The sequence below is a fragment of the Liolophura sinensis genome, chromosome 1 (genome assembly GCF_032854445.1).
Source record: "Liolophura sinensis isolate JHLJ2023 chromosome 1, CUHK_Ljap_v2, whole genome shotgun sequence".
Lineage (NCBI taxonomy): Eukaryota > Metazoa > Mollusca > Polyplacophora > Chitonida > Chitonidae > Liolophura > Liolophura sinensis.
In genome coordinates this window covers 67,305,075-67,326,205 of record NC_088295.1, presented here as the reverse complement: position 1 = coordinate 67,326,205, position 21,131 = coordinate 67,305,075, and the positions used below count along the sequence as shown (strand labels likewise).

General features: G+C 39.4%; 1 protein-coding gene across 1 annotated transcript; it reads right to left on the bottom strand.

The window, feature by feature from the left end:
* Positions 1-8,872: 8,872 nt before the first annotated feature.
* On the bottom strand, positions 8,873-17,768 carry LOC135463492 (uncharacterized). Its single transcript, XM_064740753.1, has 8 exons — positions 17,706-17,768; positions 16,856-16,974; positions 14,658-14,721; positions 14,080-14,193; positions 13,451-13,535; positions 12,392-12,480; positions 10,479-10,589; positions 8,873-9,061 (listed from the first exon to the last, which is right to left on the bottom strand). The coding sequence occupies exons 1-8, from the start codon at positions 17,766-17,768 to the stop codon at positions 8,873-8,875; spliced, it is 834 nt and encodes a 277-aa protein (XP_064596823.1).
* Between the last annotated feature and the right edge of the window lie 3,363 nt (positions 17,769-21,131).

Below are 21,131 nucleotides of genomic sequence, written 5' to 3'. Positions count from 1 at the left end.
ATTACTCTAACAGCGTCTCTCCAAACTGGATAACGTCCCGACCTGACTGTTTCATCAATTCGCACCGCTCTTTATATGCCGCTTATCACCTCACATAAGTTGGTTATCGCAGAGGTTGTCCACCTCGTGGCCTAATGGATGTATAGCTATCTGTAATGTATAATTACTAGTTCTCACCTTTGCCAGTATACAATGTTTATACAAGATCTTTACAAATAGGACATGAGATTTGGAAAATTTGCACCATAATACATTTGCTTGTCTTTTGCCTATTGATGTACATTTTGGACCTTTCGACCCATGTTTATCAGTCTTTATTTGGACTGTAAACAAATAATTAAGGTTTGGTTGAGGCTTGAAAGCTTGAAATTCGGGGGCTGAATTGGTTTGGACGCTAACGAGCGGGAAAAGTGACGAGGAACGACCTGTTTAAACTGATTTGATGATGGATGATCAAGTTTAAAATTAAAGGCGGCGAGGAAGGCTAACAAAGAACTGCAGTGGAATAACGGTGCAGTCACGAGATGATTGAATAGATATTGAGTATTATCTAATTTTGCCTAAGCCATAGAACTAGGAGGCGCTTAAGTTGCTACTAAGTTATCATTTACATGAACAGTTGGGATATAGCACAAAATAAGACCGGATTTCACAAGCTACACGCGATAATATGCCATCAACCACATTATTGTCGCTGCTCTGCTTTTACTCCATATGTCTTTTTATATCAATGACATATACTAACGAGCCGTCTATGGCAATATTAACTGAAAGGAGGAATTATTTCAGATTATTGCATATTGGTAAGCTTCTTCGACGATAGGCAGTACGGCTGGTCAGTGTTAACTTGGACGGCGAAGAAAGGCAGATATTTTGCCAATGAAAATCTCCGGATAACTGAGGAAGCTTTTTTGAAGATTGGACAGGGTTTACTGTTAATTAATACCTTGTGTTCTGATTTAATCGGGTAAGGGCTGAAATGTTTAACAGCAACGCTGAAGAATCTTGAGAAAGGCCGCTTGCACTGACGGGAAACATACAGTGCTGCGCCACTGCAATTTTATTTTGACCGATTCATCTGTGATAATCCACAGTTGATCATTTGGACTGGGGAGTACGATATATCGATGAGAGTGAAGCCCCTTTATGGGCCGTCTCGAACTTTTTGTGGAGGGCTATCATGCCACGACACTTTGTTTTGGGAAGCATGTCCGGCAATCATAACGTCCACTGGGGACAGCAGAATATCTCAACCTTCAACAACACGAGCGACGATTACTAGCGCCGAAGAAATACTGGAACACGAAAGTTGTTGCTGTTGGAAAATTCGATGATGGGTGGCTGAGATCTAGCCTTGACCAACATGTTCAAAGAGCTCGGGCCAATCACTGTTTTGGGAGCTGACAGCTACAGGCTGTTTTGTTGCAGGGCCTCCATTTCATCAAGTTTATTAACAGATTTGCGCCCCAACCCCCTCCCCCCGCGAGTAGTTCATTTCGTAATTCAATCCTCCATTACGTCACCTAGAACCCGGTAAGATCTCCAGGAGCGGCTTCCTGGCGAGGTATGTCCATGCCATATTGTGCGTAAACGCGAACACCTTAAAATGGGTTTCGACACCACATACTTCAAAGTGCTTTTTCCTGATGGTATATTTGATAAAGTTCGCATGGCCAAGTCAGCTGTGATAAAATATTCCCATCTTGCTTTCTGGCTATGGATTGCTTCTGCGTCAGACTTAAGGGCTTACAGTAGCGTCCCACTACTGTGACGGGCCGGAACACCCCGCTGCCACGAGGATTCTGGGTCTACTCCAGTTGAACATTCGGTGTGCCACGTCTCCCGACTTTCGAGGCGCATGGTCTAAATTTGGGCCACAGAAGTTGTCATGTGTGATGAGTGTGATCACAAAATCACTTACATGTTCGGGGTTGTTTTCCACGAAACTATGTAATGTGCCTTAGTATTGTAAATGTTAGGTTGGTGGTGATGTGGGGTACTCGTTACACATACAGTTTTCTCATTTACGGTTGACAGATGCAATAGCAAAACACAAACGTCCAGTCCAGATCAGATGGCCCGCTATAGTTAGGTCTCCGATGCACCGATAAAGAAAAGTGGGTCAGTCTGTGTGGAAACGTGATCAAACATTATCATTGTAAAAGTACAAAATTACTTACACTGCTGGCACAAGTTTCCAGAAGTCTTTATCTCAGTTTACAGTCCGTTTGTAATCAGTAATCGCAGCGCTGAGTGCTAACTTGGCAATACAAAAGCCAGTTATGTGAAAACTACACTGAGGCTATGCGAGTACATGCAGACGTGCCAGTATACTACTACACGTAAATATAGGACGAGGTCATCATTCGGCCAGACAGAACGAGGGCAATATTATGCACATTCGTGGTGATCCTACTACTATATCTTACTTTAGCTGTTTTGTCAAAGGTTAGTTTCAAACATAGGTCTCTAAAGTGTAACAGAAGTCTAAGCGTCAAGTCCGACATTCATATACCAGTTGTAGACTAGGAAGGGGCGTTTCAAGGCGATTGCTTGAAACCTAAATTGCAAAACTATTCTGAAACTACTTAAAAGGCCAGTTACCGGTACCAAAGGAATATGTAAAAAGTAATAAAGAAATAGCAACTACTGCTGCTAACATGCAAGTGTAACAAGTAAGAGAGGCGTCAGTTTTCAGTGATGCAGGAAAGACAGTAAATATTCCAGGCATGAAATCAAATTAAAAAGACTCATTGTAAAGGGATGAGAAAACGTGCGCCAGTCACTTAGGCAGATTGCCAACCTACTCAAAGTAGCAGCTCTTCTGGGAAAAGATGAGCGCTTCCCAAACATAACAGGTATAGGCATTAGCTACTGTATATAGCCTACTGTGTCTTTCTTTTTAAATACATGGGCTAATATCTTCTTCCGTCAGATATGTAAGATGATTTTTGGCAATGTATTGTCTTGCAAACTGTTAGGTGAATATATAACTGGGCATTTGTGGGGCTTTTATTCAGGGTGCACGTATGTTTGGGGTTTAACGTCGTACTTTTTTCAGTTTAATTTTTCATCCACCTGACGACGACATTTATGAAGTGGATGGACTGATAAACGTATGAAAGGGTCTGTCCCACAGTGCATTTCTACGGTACGCTGACACCTAACACGTGGCACGTCGAATAGAACATCTTGGACACTACGTTAACACATTTGGCTACACTCTTCTTTGACTGGAAGTAAAATATATACTATATATCATCCAGACATTTTTGAAACTTTTCTAATATGGAGCCTGGCAAAATATTGACAAATAAGATTAGTTTCTTGTGTGGTTTAATCGCAGTCTCCATAACATACTAACCACTGACGACGTGGAACCAGTGACAGGAATTGAACTGCCGCCTGGACTGTTGGTGTAATATGGTGAATAGGCTGGCTGTGAATTATCTCCCTTGTTACACGACAGCGAATATGACTTTATTGGTTTGATTGATTTTTGAGGCGTGAAGCTACGACAAGTGGGGCTTCGCCTATCAAAGCATGCAGTATGTAGGTGATAACAGTTACAAATATTTTCTAGGCAACAGAATGTAAAAACTTTTGATATCAGACTTTTAAAGTCACAGAGGAGATCCCTCCTGGAAAAAGCTTTATACTGGCGAAATCTGCATTTGACCTTACTTTTGTCCTCCGATGAAACAAAAAGTAACACAATACACCATTTTTTTTCACAGGCATCATGCGTAGAAATTGTACATTAGATTCAAGTAACTTCCATCTGTTTTTCAATACAGTTGTCTTAGATCTACTGTGATTTCAACTGTTCCAAAAAGCACCATGCTGACGTAAAAAAACTTGCATGCTTATACATTCATAGTCCCGGGTTAAGCCGTTTTATAAACAAAATTATGACACAATCGCCACAGATCCTGAACACTCTGTCCACTATTGCTAACAAGAGTGTTGCGCTCACTGTAGATTTTAAGAAAGTAATACTGAAGGCGTTTGATGAAGTGTCCTTCACACACCAATTTTTGAATGAATAGCTGGTGACGTTGACTGAAATCGTCACATTTACACTTGTTGTAGCAAAAGCTGCAAAGCGAGAAATGCATGCTGGACTCTTTGTTTAATTACTGTCCATATTTATAATTTCAAAACTGAAATTATTTCTTTTGTCAAAAAGAGAGCAGTGAACATACCTGATCCCTACACAGATATAGGTTCAAAATATGAGTTTTGCCCCAGGACTATCTCGTTCTATCTCGTTCTATTCAAATCTGACACAACACTCGTTGCAAAGTACACAAGTTTTTGTTGCATTTCATGAATTACCTCATTTTGGTTCAACACAAGTTTGTGTTTTATTGTTTTGTAACACAAACATATGCACTTCACATTTATTTAACACACGTTTTAGGTTGGGGTGACAGATTTCTGTGTTGAAAGAAGACAACACAAATTGTGTTAGATTTGAACCCAAGTCTTTTTGTGTGTAAATCTCTGTCAAGGTCTCGAGCATCATAAAGAATATTTTTAAATAATTTCTGCACACAGTCGTTTCGCGTTCTTACAAAGGAATTCCAGCTATACAGTAAACAATGAAAATTCCCAATATATCCTAAAATTTATAACAGTAGAATGAAATAGTACCTTGTTGCTTTTGACGTTAATTTTACAGTGACCCCCTTTTAGTGAACATCGAGACAACATGACATAGAAATATGATTATAAACTTGCGGCGTAAAGAGTGAACCAGATCAGCGACGGCATGGTGATAACTGGCAAATAGTCACACGTTACCGGTGAAATACGGCCTCTTATCAATTTATCTCAGGCAGGATTTTATTTTAACTGTTTAAATGCTTAAATAGTGGCAGATTGTACTCCCCTATCACCTTGACATAAAGTGAACATAAAGTCAGCCACTAAAGCTGAATTAGTTAATAAAGCAGTATTCCAGAAATGTTCTAAAATATTTAAAAAGAATTCTACTCTGATTATCAAAGTAAATAGCAAACAATCGTCAGTACCTAGCCACTCATTAGGTGACGCCATTTTGCCATGCTATAGCTGCCTAGAGTGACGTCACAAAACATAGGAACTCTCCCGTAAAGTCAGGATTAAACAATGTGACAATGAGAAAATACAAAAACGCCTCATATCCAATCAAAGAGCATCAGCTCTGTTCCGTTTTCATGAGGCCATTGATTCTTTTAGTTTGGCGCTCGGTCGGGGCGATGTTTGTGGACACAACCGTTGTGTTCTAGTTGCTCTGCTCGTTCTCTAAGCATTTGGTCTAGCTGGCTGTACCGACTTCACCGAACAGAGCAGGAGTTTCTGATTGATAACAGACCCAATCATTCAGATTTTGGGAAGATATAATAATCGTAATAAATCTGACTTTGCTAAGTCACAATATTTTCTTTAACCAATAACTCTCCCGAGGCAGTTTTCTTGCCAGCTCACCCTGACAAGCTACAGCAGTAATCTGTCCAACATGTACGCATTGTGACACGGGCAGCCGTTCTCAGTTCCCTGCTCACAAATGTGTGGTTGAAAATGCATCAGTTTAACACTTAAGCTAACCGCAAAATCTAGTTTATTGCATTGATATCTGCCTATCGACTATAAAAAACCACACTGACAATCGAGAGCAAATAGGTTTTTTGACGTGACCGCCAATTATCACGTCACGCTTTCAGCGCTAGTGACTGGCCAAGTTCATAAGAGCTTCTACAAGATGACTACTCGGAGTGAACTGTCCGTCAGTGCCATATCCCTAATGCTGAACTTCATCTTCTGGGCTTTCAAAAAATTGTAGAATTTTTATATCCTATATCATTTTTTCTATTATATATATATAGCTGCAGACTTTATGTTCACTTTAAATACAATTAGGTAAGAAAATCCAGTGATGTTAATTTTAATTTATTAGACGCCTCTGGTCTACAATAACTCAAAATGCTGTGCTGTCATCACATATTACAGACAATCACATTAAAACAATGCACAGTGACCAGGGAGGCTTATGTGAATTCAATCCTCGAATTTCACACGAAGAAAAGCTGCATTTATACCATTGGGTCAGGCGTAACAATGAAATCTTTACTTTAATTGGTGTTTAACGCCCTTCTTGAGAATTTTTCTCGTACAGGGGGTCGGTTGGGCTTTGGGAGGACGAACCCGGAGTGGCCTAAGTAAACCACCCGACTTTCACCAGGTAGCCTACAAACCTCCTAACTTGGACCTGTAGCAGAAACAGTGAGAGCTACAATCTCACTGGCCAGATTCATGCAAATCGTCTGCAGCGAAACCTGGTGGCTTTGACATGGCGTTTTAGTGAAGCAGTATTATACAGATGTCTGCACTAAGACCGACCAGGTGTACCAAGAAACACTGCTGTGAAAGTGGGGGTGATTACGGTTATATTACTCTATCTAGAAACAAGCTAACTGGAGACGTTGAAATACTACATATTTATCTTGCCCAAAACATTGAGATGCACACTTTCGTAATATTTAGTTCATACTGCATGCATGTTAATGCTAAAACACATTGTATTGAACTAAGAAATTCGATTCTAAAGGGTAACTTCGGTGGACTAACGGTTTTTGAGATCCGCCTCTGAGATCAAACCCGGATCGGGTCATATCAAAAGCTTTAAAAATGGTGCTTGTTGATACTTGGCTTGGCACTCAGCACTGAGAGGTTAGAGCACGGGAACAGGACTTACTGGCCTGGTGTCAATATTATGTTACTGAGTCGGGTATAATGTCAGGTTTTTCGCCATGACGCTTCAGTGCTTTGGCGGCATGGATACGCCCTGCCATGAGAAGACACAATATATGAACACACACTCCTCGTCGTCATATGATTGTAAAATTGTTAAATACGACCTGGGATTAAGATATACGGTGTTTGTAAATTCAGAATATTCTCACAGAACAGTTTAGCTGAATTTGGCTGAAGCTTGTTTTCGTACTGTCAAGCCAGATTCTCTAAGGGTATATAAACCTCTAATCCGAATCCCAGCCTGAAACTTGTAGTACATGGGGCCTCCGTGGTTCAGTTGGTTAGCACGCTAGCGCAGCGTAATGACCGCATTGGTCAGAGGAGCCTCTCACCAATGCGGTCGCTGTGAGTTCAAGTCCAGCTCATGTTGGCTTCCTCTCCGGCCTGGGAAGGTCGTGCAGCAACCTGCGGATGGCTTTGGGTTTTCCTCAGGCTCTGCCCGGTTTCCTCCCACCATAATGCTGGCCGACGTCGTATAAATAATGAAATATTCTTGAGTACGGCGTAAAACACCAATCAAATAAATAAATAACTTGTAATACACGCCCTGGGGCCTATTTTACAAACCTATCGAACAACTACACCAGGCGCATTAACCATCCTGAAGCTTGGAGCACACGCCCTGGAGCCTGTTTTGCAACGCTATCGCACCACTACTCCAGCCGCATTTACCATCTACACCTTACAGGCGCATTTTATTTCTACATCTCACATCAAGTGGCTGTTGCAGAGGTTGTGTTTGAAGCAGATCATGTTTCCAGTTATTCCAAGCATGTGTGGAGTCTGTGACTGTTCATATCAGCTGTCCTTGTGTAAAGAGTTTGTAGAAGATAAGATAATCGAAATTACCGAAGAAAAATATGTAAAGTTCAGAAACATTATATTTATGTTATTGAGGATTTGTATGACCATGGTATTTCGTTGTGTTCATGGTTTTGTTGTGAGATATTTAGAACATCATTTGGTGAACAATGTTATGGATCTTGCGCTTTGTAGTGCATGATTGTATATGTTGTTGAAGCGTTACAGTCGGAATGTATAGATGGTCAAAGGGAACAAAGCCCTGGGGGATGCAAAAGATACCAAGACACACATCTGTAAACGGGCTGCACACATGTGCTGATTTTTGTCAATGCAAATTCTTGAATATGGCGTTAAACAATATTCAAATAAATTAATAAATAAATTATATGAAAGAAGAAAATCGTTTCACGTTCCAGGTGCCCTCACGTTGTTAGCCTTCGGTGTCAGTTTGGTTAGTGTTACTTAATGCTTTGCAAATGTGGTTAAAATTTAGTCAGGTAATAAACTGGCTTTCTCGCCAACATAAGGGAATAAACCATTTTCATATATTCAGGGCAGAGTACAGTGTTTAGCTATTTTGGTTCAGGGGATTTCCTAGATCTGTGACGTGAACACAGCCAACCGGCGATGATTTTCTCGTGTGCACATAGCTTGTCATATGATTCTCATCTGAAGAGATGAATAAAGCCGTAACAGTAGCATTGTAGGAAAAAAATTGTACATAGAAAAAAAAAACACAGCTTTTAAAGTTTATTAAAAGGTCTTTATTAAATCGTGCGCACAACTTACTTATGCATTCTACTAATCAATTATACTGTTATTAAAAACATAATTGACACTTTGAAAGTTGTCTGTGTGTGTGTTTATTTCTATTTTTTTCTAACCATGTCACTTTTTAGGGCTCCTTAATGAAGTCGCAGGCCACGCTCTGGTTAAACCTTTGCCAGAATATTGTAGAGGTGTCATTCTGGTGTTCTCGAAGGGCGAGATGAGTCCAAGACATGCATAACAAAAGTAAGTTACAAAAAGACACGCACAAGATATTGCCATTTTCAAAACAAACATGATTTCGCAGTGAAGTTTAATTTTAAGATCGTTTTTTGTTAGAAACTGAAAATCACTTTCACAATAATTTCCGTTTTTCCGAGCATTATCCGGTTGTGTAAACAAGCAAAACTGTAATTGTCTAATTGTTACGTCCATTATGTATAACGAAAATGGCGACATCCTGTAGTCTGAATGTCGCTCAGCCCAGTGTATTTAGGTGATGCTAGACGTCGACATATTCTCCTTTCAATATATTTTTTGCGCAGTAATCTCTCAGAGTGATGGGGTCGTATTTATTGGACCCATCCAAGCAACGGAACTCAAAATCATCGGCCGTAAGCGGGAAAAACGATAGCGACTGTCTATCTTTGCGTCTTGAAGCCTGGTCCTCTGGGATAGCAACCCGATGGAACTGGAAGGAGTGTTGGAATGTAATATAACACATCGAGATAAACATAGTTAGTCTTATCAAAGAAAAGACTGGTACGGTTAGGCGGATAAAGTGCATTAAGACTAAGAACTATAAGAAAGTGCAAATTTCAAAACCCCATGTAGAATAATTCTGTAAATTTCTGAAGCAGAAGTACTAAAACTCAGTCCAAGCGCTAAGCGCTAACGTGAAGTTATATAGTAATAGAGGAGGTGATTGTTTAGTAATAACCCGAGGCACTGTGATTTTAATTTAATGTATGCAGATAGACGTTAACCAAAAACATTTTAAATGAAACCTTCACGTATGAATTGGTACGTGCTCTCAAAGTTTCGTGTTGGTTAACGTTTGCCCTCATATGTAAAGCATAAGCTATACAAAGTTCAAAATACGAATTTCTGACGAGATATGAAAGGCATCTTTCATGAAATAGTGAACTAACAATGTCAGTGTGGAGAATACGTAGCACTTAGAGAAAGAGTTAGAATCTCAGTTGTTCATTTCTTTTTCACTGGAAACATTTTTTGTGTGTGAATAAAGATATAACTTGTGTTAAATACGTGTTTTCAGGAATCAGAATCAATAACTGTTAGGTATGCTCATGAGTAACGTGTAGCAACTACACCGAAATCATACGTGAATCCTGCTTGAGAGCACATGTGGTCGCCTATCACTACCTTGCCATGCTACAGTATGTGTAATATGTACTGGAATTATAATGCTGAAAGTTACATTTGTTATATATTTATTTTTCAGCAAGTTACATGTGGGATGCAGTTTTTGTGCCCCACTTTACAGTGTCTAAATCGAAGATGTGTTTCGGTGTGACTAGACCATGGGCTACAATTTTTCGATTTTATGATCTATATCGCCATACACGGATATAGACTCGCTTCAGTGGATATTTTGAGAGGTTTATAAATCGCACGTTTGTCATATAGCAGGAAAAGAGGATTTGTACGGAACTGAAAACCGAATTGGCCTTACGAAGGTACCAACAGCTGTGAATTACAGCTATAGTCAGCTTCGCTTTTAGAGGGTCACAATTTTTTGCACTGAGGCCGATTTTCCTGCCTTATAATACCAGGTCCTTTTCGAATAATATAAACCAAATGAACTGAATTGGGCTTTCGGAGTGGTCTAAGAAAGCCTGAGCTCCCTAGATTGAAATGTCACAAAAATATTCCCACTATAGTGAACAAAATACAAAACTATGAAGATTGTTCATATAAACGTTAGTTAATTATTTATAGTGTTAGATGTTGATGCAAATGCTGCTTTCTTTCAGTTACTGTTTTAGGTAAATAGAGAATATTTAGTTTTTTCGTTTGTTACTTGCACTTAATTGAATCGGCATTAAATTGAATTGACATTAAATGACAAAGAAAAAAAATCTCACCACAGCTTTGAGCCTATCACTCGTCCATCTTTCCATGAGTTTACCAGTTAACAGAAGCACTGTGCCAGGGATGCATGGGACGCCAATCCACTTTCCGGATTTCGTTTGAATCTTGCGGTAAACAAAAAGGGGTTTATATAGCTTGCATATACAGCTCCATCACTATACTGATGAAAGTATGGAATACTAAAGTGTAAAAAAAACCCACCAAGGCTGGATTTTACCCCAATAAGTTTCTTTTTTCGTTTATTTTACTTCTTTTATGAAATATTAATTTTTTTGATCTAAAATTAGTTTCAAGTTAAATGATTACTAATTCAAAGATTCTTTATTAGTGGAAGACTTGTTATTTTCATCCATGGCCATTCATATGAGTCTTGAAGTGATCATGTGAACGGTGGAGGTAAAAAATAATTCTTGGAGGAAAAATAACGATGAACGAGAATAACTTGCATGGAAAAAAGATTGTGGATCAAAAACAAATCTTTCAAGAGAAACAATGTTGGAGTTTAAAATTGTTGGCGAAAAAACCCCCCCAAAAAACCTTATCGTGGCAAAGTTTACATCCTGGAATAAAAAAATATCAGTGTTATTTCTTAACTCATACACTAATTCAAGTTGTGTTTCTGAGTTTTATTTGTAAGGTGGGTAGGGAATTTCTAGTCTTTTCTCTGGTTTGTGTTAATGAAGAAAGGTAGGACTTTATTCTTTACTCCAAACTATATTACTATTTCGCTCAATGGACAGAAGTCAAGTTTACAGAGTTTGGAAAGAGGAAAACCTGTGAGGTCAGCTAAACCAAAGTAGTTACGACAATATGATATGTGGTAAGATGTTCAGCAAGTAATAAGGGGGGGGGGGAGCAATGTGGCTATACCAGCGTGGGGTAATTTGTGCCTGAAGAGGTACTCGTAGTCGGAAGGCAACTGAACAAATCATGATACTGTAACTGGAATGTTATGGGGTATTTCTAGGTAGAAGTAGCCAAGACGGCATGATAGCTGAAATGTATTGAGGCATTCGTACTCAAAGGGCAACGAGTATAACGCCTATGGTGAGTTATACTGATATATTCGTAGTTACATTGTAACTATAATCTGCTGTCGCGTGCTTGTCGCAGCCTGGCCAACCAATTCATTTGTTAAAACAGGTTTCCATGCACACAGTAGTATACTCAAAATGCGCCTGTTTTTCTGCACCTTGACACATGCCCACATATACAACCTGTAGGATGTATGATGTTTTATCTGACTTATGATTAAAAGCCATTCACGTAATGGTTACGCACATTCAATAAAATCTGCGTGGCAAGATCTTTACAGGAACCCAGAAATGCTTCTCAGATGACAGATGATCATAGACAGTGCTATCCCATCTTAAACAAATTAAATCTAACATACTGATTTATCCATGTATTTCATTGGCTTTTTACGCCGTACTCAATAATATTTCACTTGCATGACAGCGACCAGCATTACCCTGGGAGGAAACCGGATAGGGCACGGAGGAAAAACACGAGCATTCGTGGGTTGTTAAGGACCTTCCTGTGAGGAAGCTATACAGTATGAGCTGGATTTGAACTCACGTCGACAGCACTGGTGAGAAGTTCCGGAATCATTGTGCTGCACTAATATATTGTATAAGATATGTGGGTTGTGTTGAATACTTCAAGGGCGATCTTATAAAATCCTCCAGTGAATACAAATATGTTATTTAAACATATAGTTACGTTATAGTCATGTTCTCACAACATATTCTCATTGCTTCATTTTCAGTATCTTTTATATTCATATCTCTTGAATAACATAGATAATCACTTAAGAAAGGATCCGACATGATGGTTCATAGCTGGTCAAATTGGAAAAAAAATTATGTTGAGATACTTGGAAGGTTGTCTTTAATATGTCATTTACCTCTAGTCCTCCAACGTCACGTTGGTAAACAAATGACACAGTTCCAACGTCATAATGTTCCATGTATCGGACTTGTTGCGGTTTTGGAACTGATCAAAGGAAGAAACATAAAATAGACATAAGCCTGTAACAACGACAGATCACCGCAGATTTGGTTTTTTTTACAATATTTTGGATCGACGCACAGATGCAACCCGATCTCGATTTAGTGCGCAAGCGTTGTTTTTCTTACTACTCCCGCATGCATTGTTTTTACAAAAATTTACCTTAAAATTGTGTTTCTATCTTTTCATTCTTCAACTTTGCATGGATGAACACATAGGCACAACCTATCCCCGACTTCAGTGTATAACAGTGTTACATCACAGAGTATGTGAGATTAATATGAATAAAATCCTTTACCTACCCAAATCATCGAGGTAAGATGGAATAAAATCCTTTACCTACCGAAATCATCGGGGTAAGATGGAATAGAATCCTTTATCTACCGAAATCATCCAGTAAGATGGAATAGAATCCTTTACCTACCGAAATCATCGGGTAAGATGGAATTGAATCCTTTACCTACCGAAATCATCGGGGTAAGATGGAACAGAATCCTTTACCTACCCAAATCATCGGGGTAAGATGGAATAGAGTCCTTTACCTACCGAAATCATCGGGTAAGATGGAATAGAATCCTTTACCTATCGAAATCATCGGGGTAAGATGGAACAGAATCCTTTACCTATCGAAATCATCGGGGTAAGATGGAACAGAATCCTTTACCTACCCAAATCATCGGGGTAAGATGGAACAGAATCCTTTACCTATCGAAATCATCGGGGTAAGATGGAATAGAATCCTTTACCTATCGAAATCATCGGGGTAAGATGGAATAGAATCCTTTACCTATCGAAATCATCGGGGTAAGATGGAATAGAATCCTTTACCTATCGAAATCATCGGGGTGAGATGGAATAAAATCCTTTACCTACCGAAATCATCGGGGTGAGATGGAATAAAATCCTTTACCTACCGAATTCATCGGGGTAAGATGGAATAGAATCCTTTACCTACCGAAATCATCGGGATAACTGTGATAGAGAGAATTTCTCAGATCCCCACTGTCTTCCATGTGGCTTCGTCTTAAAAATCCACGATCCTGAAAAAGAAAGGTTCAAAACCGCGATAGTGATTAAAACCTAAACACAAGATATCACTCGTAACCTATAACCTGCTTTGGAACATACATGTACGAACATGTGAATTTGGGTAATCGATTTACATTTCGGATTTCATGTTAACTTGATTTTCAAACATTTGGCTTCACATAAGTATTTTAAAGGCAAAGAAAACATATGTCAGAATATATGTGGAATATATGTCAGATAACTCTGTACAGAAAATTTTTTTTTTTGAATTTGTACAACCTAGTAAAACGTACATGTATTTGAAACGTCTGGTTCTACGTTCACCTTTTCTGACTTATTGGGACCAGTGACGTCACATCAGGATTTTGCCACTGAACACTCATGGACCGCTAGATTTCACCAATCCAAATGTGTATAGGCCTACATATGCACGCTTTCTCCGAATAAATCTTGATCAGATCTTTCATCTGGTACTTTCATCACTTTAGTGTTTTCTTTGTCTTCAAGAATTTTAAAAAACATATGCATTGTAACCTCAATTTGAAGATGTGTTACCTGCAGGCCGAGGCCAACTGCCAAAACATCAAAGACACGAAAAGACAACTCCTCGAACTCATAGAACACGTCCAAGGATGCCGGTTTAAAAGCAGGCACCTCGTCCGGCCAGGCCTGGAGGAGATGATCAACGAAACAAAATGTAAACCACTGTATACCACGTCAACAGAATAAATAAATAAATAAATGAATATTTATAACCTTAAACCCACTACACAACAATTTCATCAGACGTGTACCTTTCATTTTAGGCAAACGAATACAATGTATATTTATTTATAGGCATGTGAAAACAACATAATAATATAAAGGTAATAAATTGATCTCTGATAATAGATAAATGACAGATGAATAATTGGGCAATTTAATCTTCAATGTGATATTTTTGTATATAAGACAAGAAGATTTGAAATGGTACATGAAAATGTCCCTACAGTTTGGAACGGTGTGCGATTCCACTGATTAGGCCTTACCGAAAAAGGGAATAGCATGGATGGTGATACTTGAAAATAACTTGTTTTATTATTTCATACGCGGAATATTGGTTTTGTTGGCATTTTATATGTCACTGTACTTACAAAGGCTTGTCGAGGGCACGTCATAAAAGTCTCGTACCTTTCCACAGAGGTCACGTCTTTTGGCCTGCTCAAATGAAGAAGCACAGCTTACATAACTTGCACACACATGACCATAAGTGTGAAGGTGAAATAACAGGATTTCGTCCTCAATAAAACTGACGCTGATGGCGCTATACAACATTACATTACATCTGTCATTAGATTTCCGTTATTAAACAACTTTATTGGTTCATTGACCTTTAGCCTATGGCCCTGAATGTCAAGTTAGTCGGGTTAAGCTCTCAGTACCAGTACTCTAATCTGGGATTAAGATAGACTATCTTAATCCCAGCTCCAGTGCGCAAGTCGCGATTTCGAAATTTACGCATACAAACTCAACAATGGAACACCTATCTCGAGTTATTGTGCTTTATATATATACACAACGAGGAGTCCTTGACCAAGTGGTTAACTTGCTGGTACGACATATTGACTTGGGAACCTCTCACTGATGCCGTGGCTGTGAGTTCAGCTCGTGTATTGAGAGACTTCCCCTCTGGTCTTACGTGGGAAGCGTTTGCCAGTAACCTGCCTGCGGGTGGCCGTGACTTCCCCCTGGCTCATTCCAATGTACAATCAGTTAAATGGAGAATTTGGTAGTTTACGGTATGCTAATATGCATCAATGATTGAAGACCCCATCTCATCCCCATTTTGATTAACATGTATTATAGGCACCATCGGAGCTCAATACATGCTGAATGTTTTAGGATATACCATTATTAACGTTCCTTTAGCTGTCAGGGGCTGTTATCGGTCGCCAAGACCAACGCTTAAAACACTAGTATGACATATGCGAACTAAGTGTGGAGCACGTGAGGTAGAAAAAAGCAGTTATTATCTGAAAAGGTTTGCACGTGAGGTAGATAAAAGCAGTTATCTGCAAAGGAAATAACCACAGATTATCGACTGATATGTTCCTCGTATTGATAGATAAATACTTATCATATCGGTGAGTAACCAGGCGGTCACATACAGCTTAGGCAATAAGAAATGCATGTTATATTCCTAACTGACTAGCATGTTATAACTAATGCTCATTTTAATGCTTGTATATGTATGCTTTGGGTGTTTATCGCATTTTAATGCACATGTAACACGGGACAAGGTGTTTAACACGGGACATGTAACACGGGACAAGGTGTTTAAATGTAAGAATCAAGTCTTTCCATTGGACACTTCCTAGTACTTATTTAGCGTACTTTCTGTTTTGCGTTATGTTTTTTCCATAAATGCTGTTTCGTATAAAGGGTAAACCATTTTCTGCTATGAAATTATCAAAATTCATGGAAACGGATACCACGGATTCTGACATATCTTAAGAGTCTTGTGGACATTTTAAAACATGTAGTTCTCTCACTACTCTGCACACCAGTGACCTGTTTTCTGTCAGAGCTGGCTACTGAAATAATTCATTTATCGGCCAACCCACTCAACAACGTTTGTCTTGAACCGTGTTGGGTACAAGGGCATCATTTTATGGCATCCAGGGCAGAGGTATTAGCGCAATGACCCAGGAGCCTCGGTCGCTGTGAAAGCTCATGCTGGCTTTCTCTCCGGCCATACGAGCCAACAACCAGCTCATGGCCGTGGATTTCCCCCAGGTTTTGTCCGGTTTCCTCCCACTATAATGCTGACCGTCGTCGAATAGGCGAAATACTCTTGAGTACGGCGTAAAACAGCAATCAAATGCATAAGTAGATAGATAGATAACGGGTTACTTACCGCCACTTTTTTTTATTGTGTAACGAACACCGGAAAATGATATGTGTTTAAAGTAGGTGTCTGAGTATTTAATTTTCTATGAACCTGAAGCTGTTGTTGTGTATATATTTTAATTGGCAGCTTTATGTGGGTTGTCATTAGAAGATTTGATAACTTTCACCTTTACTGCTGTTGGAACCGAGAACCTGCAGAGCTGCGTGGCGACAGAATGTATGTTGACGACTGGGCCGGTTTCATGAAGAGTACTTAGTGATAAGTAGCCCACAGCTAAGTGTACTTTATATCTCTACAACATACGTTGTCATGATAGTTAAGGGCTTACTAGAACTAAGTGCACTTTGTGAAACTGACCCTTGGCCCTTAATCGCTCGGCACATTCTGTAAACCACGCCAGACTATTCGCAGATTCAGAACTACTATTAACTGAACCCTCACCTTTCTATCTCTCTAGTACAATACCCATGGTAAAGAGCATCCAGTCGTCGGGACATGCGCATCTTCACTTCCGTCGGAAGTGCGAATACTTCCCGGGTAAGGTCAAAGAGTGTCTTTGTCTTCAAAAGAAAAGAGGAATATTTTAAACTCATATTTACGCAATTAGTCTCACATTATTTTTATTAATGTTCTTTAAGATGTGCCGTAAAATGATTTCAGTTTATCGATTCACTGATTTATTGATTTTTAAAATTTTTATTGTATTGTTACTTAACGCCGTGCTCAAAAATGTTTAATTCATTTGACGAAAGTCAGGTTTATGGGTGGAGGAATCGAGATTGTTCATGACAAAATTTAAAGAGCAAGCCAAACCAGCGAGTTCTTGATTTGACCAAGCGACCTGATTTGTTAAAAGCATTTGATACTACCGCTTTTTTCACTTCGTCTGTTACTTGATAACAACAGAGGAATCAGAGAGAGCCCATTTGCCAGTAACTAATGGCGTAATCTTTCATACCATTAGATGAAGGACACCTTGTCTCCATCATTAAACTATTGTAAACATATTAGACCAATGCCTGTGTTTTAAGGCTAAAATTACGCTCTTGTCAATTACAGTTAGTTCTTAAAGACTGTAATGGTTGAAAAGTTGGATAAACTTCCACTATAGAATATGAAATATGTACATATATGTATATTTAATATAATTATAATAATAGTACACGTTTCTTTGGGAGGTAAATAATACAAATGTGCTAAGGCCGTAATTACAGGCCACTTTTATTACTGCCAGTATGACCGAACAGAAATTGATATTAAACAAAAAATTACATAGAACAAAAAATCCAACCTTTTCGGGGGATATACCATGATTCTTTAGGTAGCAAATGCCAAATTCCTTTAAAGCCGCCATGACTTCATCAGCCAATGCCGTCAGCTGATCACATTCCCGTAACAGAGGCACTTCGCTTCCCCTAACATCTGCTATGTTCAGTATGGAGAAGTCCACGACAGCAAAATCAAAAGATCCCATCTAAAAGGGAAACTTTGTATTAGGGTTAAAACGTCCTACAAAAACTGTACTTACTGGAACTAACGAAGTGAAAGTCAAGTAAAATGTCGAGACATGAATCATTGGTTTATTTGATTTGTGTTGAACGCAGTGCTCAAGATTTTTTCACTCAGTGATATAACGACGATCAGGCTTATGAATGGAGGAAACCGGAGATCCGGGAATAAAACACCGCCCTTCCCTGGGCACATTACAAACATCCTGACTAAAGCCACAGCCAAAGTAATAGCGCCTGTTCCTCATCAGTCCCGGTGAGCCAGTGTTTTAACCGCTCGAGCCAGCGAACTCCTGTGCGGAAATATTGTTATCACTCCACATTTACGTCTAAAATCTACCCTTTATTAAGCGTTACACGTAACAACACAACCTCTACAAAGGAATATGTTGGAAGTCCATATTCTTGCCAGGAAAATGAAGATAGAACTCTTTTCTACTCCATTATTTTTAAAGTCCAAAAGCTCGGTTTCAACGGCAAGAAAATGATGTTAGGAAATTTAAGCAATGTAATCTGTTTGCAGACATAGCAGTGTAGGTTGTGTTACTGCGTGCAGTTTGTTCTGGCCGTTTGTTGGTGCAGCCATTGTAAAACAAATTACTCTCCACGCCAATTGTCCAGCATGCAGGTGGCTTTTGAGTAATTACGACGTCACCCGAGGCAATGAGTTCTTGGTGTGGAAACTAAGCTTATGGAGTTTAACATTATGAAATATTTTCATTTTCTTTGTAATAGTATGAACGTTCAACATGTCAATATTTAGGGCTTTGTTTGTTACGTGTCACTGACTAAAGGCAATTTTGGTAGCGAGTATAGCTGATTTTACAGACAGCTGAATATAGGTGACTGGCTAAAAGAAATATACTATAGTGTGAAAGGGCTGTAATTTATATGATTAAGGTTTGAAATTCTATCGTTTCATGGTGTTTTTTCCGCTCCTGAAACACAATATCTCAAAAGCCCACTGGAAGTCAATCTTAAGATAATGGTACAAATGGGTAATGGAACGGATATACAAGTGAAAGCATCACGTAAGTTCCAAATAAATGACATATCAGAAAGAGAATATGTAAAAATTTAGCTTTAGAATGTCAAAGCGTCTCGATATGGAACCCTTTTCTTTGCACTATGTCATGGCACACTGATGTGATGAGAATACGGGCAACATTTCTTAGTGCAGAGACTTAGAAACGATTATTCGCTTAAAACAAAAGAAAACCTAAAGAATGAATTTGTAAGAGTAGTTTCACCTTAGAAGAAAAAAAAATTCAAACTAAAACTTCGTCGAATGCTTACCTTGACGTTCCTACAGGTATCCTTTGCTTCTGTGCGATTACTCTAACAGCGTCTCTCCAAACTGGATAACGTCCCGACCTGACTGTTTCATCAATTCGCACCGCTCTTTATATGCCGCTTATCACCTCACATAAGTTGGTTATCGCAGAGGTTGTCCACCTCGTGGCCTAATGGATGTATAGCTATCTGTAATGTATAATTACTAGTTCTCACCTTTGCCAGTATACAATGTTTATACAAGATCTTTACAAATAGGACATGAGATTTGGAAAATTTGCACCATAATACATTTGCTTGTCTTTTGCCTATTGATGTACATTTTGGACCTTTCGACCCATGTTTATCAGTCTTTATTTGGACTGTAAACAAATAATTAAGGTTTGGTTGAGGCTTGAAAGCTTGAAATTCGGGGGCTGAATTGGTTTGGACGCTAACGAGCGGGAAAAGTGACGAGGAACGACCTGTTTAAACTGATTTGATGATGGATGATCAAGTTTAAAATTAAAGGCGGCGAGGAAGGCTAACAAAGAACTGCAGTGGAATAACGGTGCAGTCACGAGGTGATTGAATAGATATTGAGTATTATCTAATTTTGCCTAAGCCATAGAACTAGGAGGCGCTTAAGTTGCTACTAAGTTATCATTTACATGAACAGTTGGGATATAGCACAAAATAAGACCGGATTTCACAAGCTACACGCGATAATATGCCATCAACCACATTATTGTCGCTGCTCTGCTTTTACTCCATATGTCTTTTTATATCAATGACATATACTAACGAGCCGTCTATGGCAATATTAACTGAAAGGAGGAATTATTTCAGATTATTGCATATTGGTAAGCTTCTTCGACGATAGGCAGTACGGCTGGTCAGTGTTAACTTGGACGGCGAAGAAAGGCAGATATTTTGCCAATGAAAATCTCCGGATAACTGAGGAAGCTTTTTTGAAGATTGGACAGGGTTTACTGTTAATTAATACCTTGTGTTCTGATTTAATCGGGTAAGGGCTGAAATGTTTAACAGCAACGCTGAAGAATCTTGAGAAAGGCCGCTTGCACTGACGGGAAACATACAGTGCTGCGCCACTGCAATTTTATTTTGACCGATTCATCTGTGATAATCCACAGTTGATCATTTGGACTGGGGAGTACGATATATCGATGAGAGTGAAGCCCCTTTATGGGCCGTCTCGAACTTTTTGTGGAGGGCTATCATGCCACGACACTTTGTTTTGGGAAGCATGTCCGGCAATCATAACGTCCACTGGGGACAGCAGAATATCTCAACCTTCAACAACACGAGCGACGATTACTAGCGCCGAAGAAATACTGGAACACGAAAGTTGTTGCTGTTGGAAAATTCGATGATGGGTGGCTGAGATCTAGCCTTGACCAACATGTTCAAAGAGCTCGGGCCAATCACTGTTTTGGGAGCTGACAGCTACAGGCTGTTTTGTTGCAGGGCCTCCATTTCATCAAGTTTATTAACAGATTTGCGCCCCAACCCCCTCCCCCCGCGAGTAGTTCATTTCGTAATTCAATCCTCCATTACGTCACCTAGAACCCGGTAAGATCTCCAGGAGCGGCTTCCTGGCGAGGTATGTCCATGCCATATTGTGCGTAAACGCGAACACCTTAAAATGGGTTTCGACACCACATACTTCAAAGTGCTTTTTCCTGATGGTATATTTGATAAAGTTCGCATGGCCAAGTCAGCTGTGATAAAATATTCCCATCTTGCTTTCTGGCTATGGATTGCTTCTGCGTCAGACTTAAGGGCTTACAGTAGCGTCCCACTACTGTGACGGGCCGGAACACCCCGCTGCCACGAGGATTCTGGGTCTACTCCAGTTGAACATTCGGTGTGCCACGTCTCCCGACTTTCGAGGCGCATGGTCTAAATTTGGGCCA

Bases quoted from the DNA above. Each gene is read 5' to 3' on its own strand.
- LOC135463492 (XM_064740753.1), bottom strand. From the start codon at position 17,768: ATGGCGGCTTTAAAGGAATTTGGCATTTGCTACCTAAAGAATCATGGT. The intron at 12,481-13,450 runs GTAGGTAAAGGA...TCCTTTGATCAG, and splicing joins CAGTTATCCCGATGATTTCG to TTCCAAAACCGCAACAAGTC. The intron at 9,062-10,478 runs GTGAGATTTTTT...CACTCCTTCCAG, and splicing joins GTGATAGGCTCAAAGCTGTG to TTCCATCGGGTTGCTATCCC.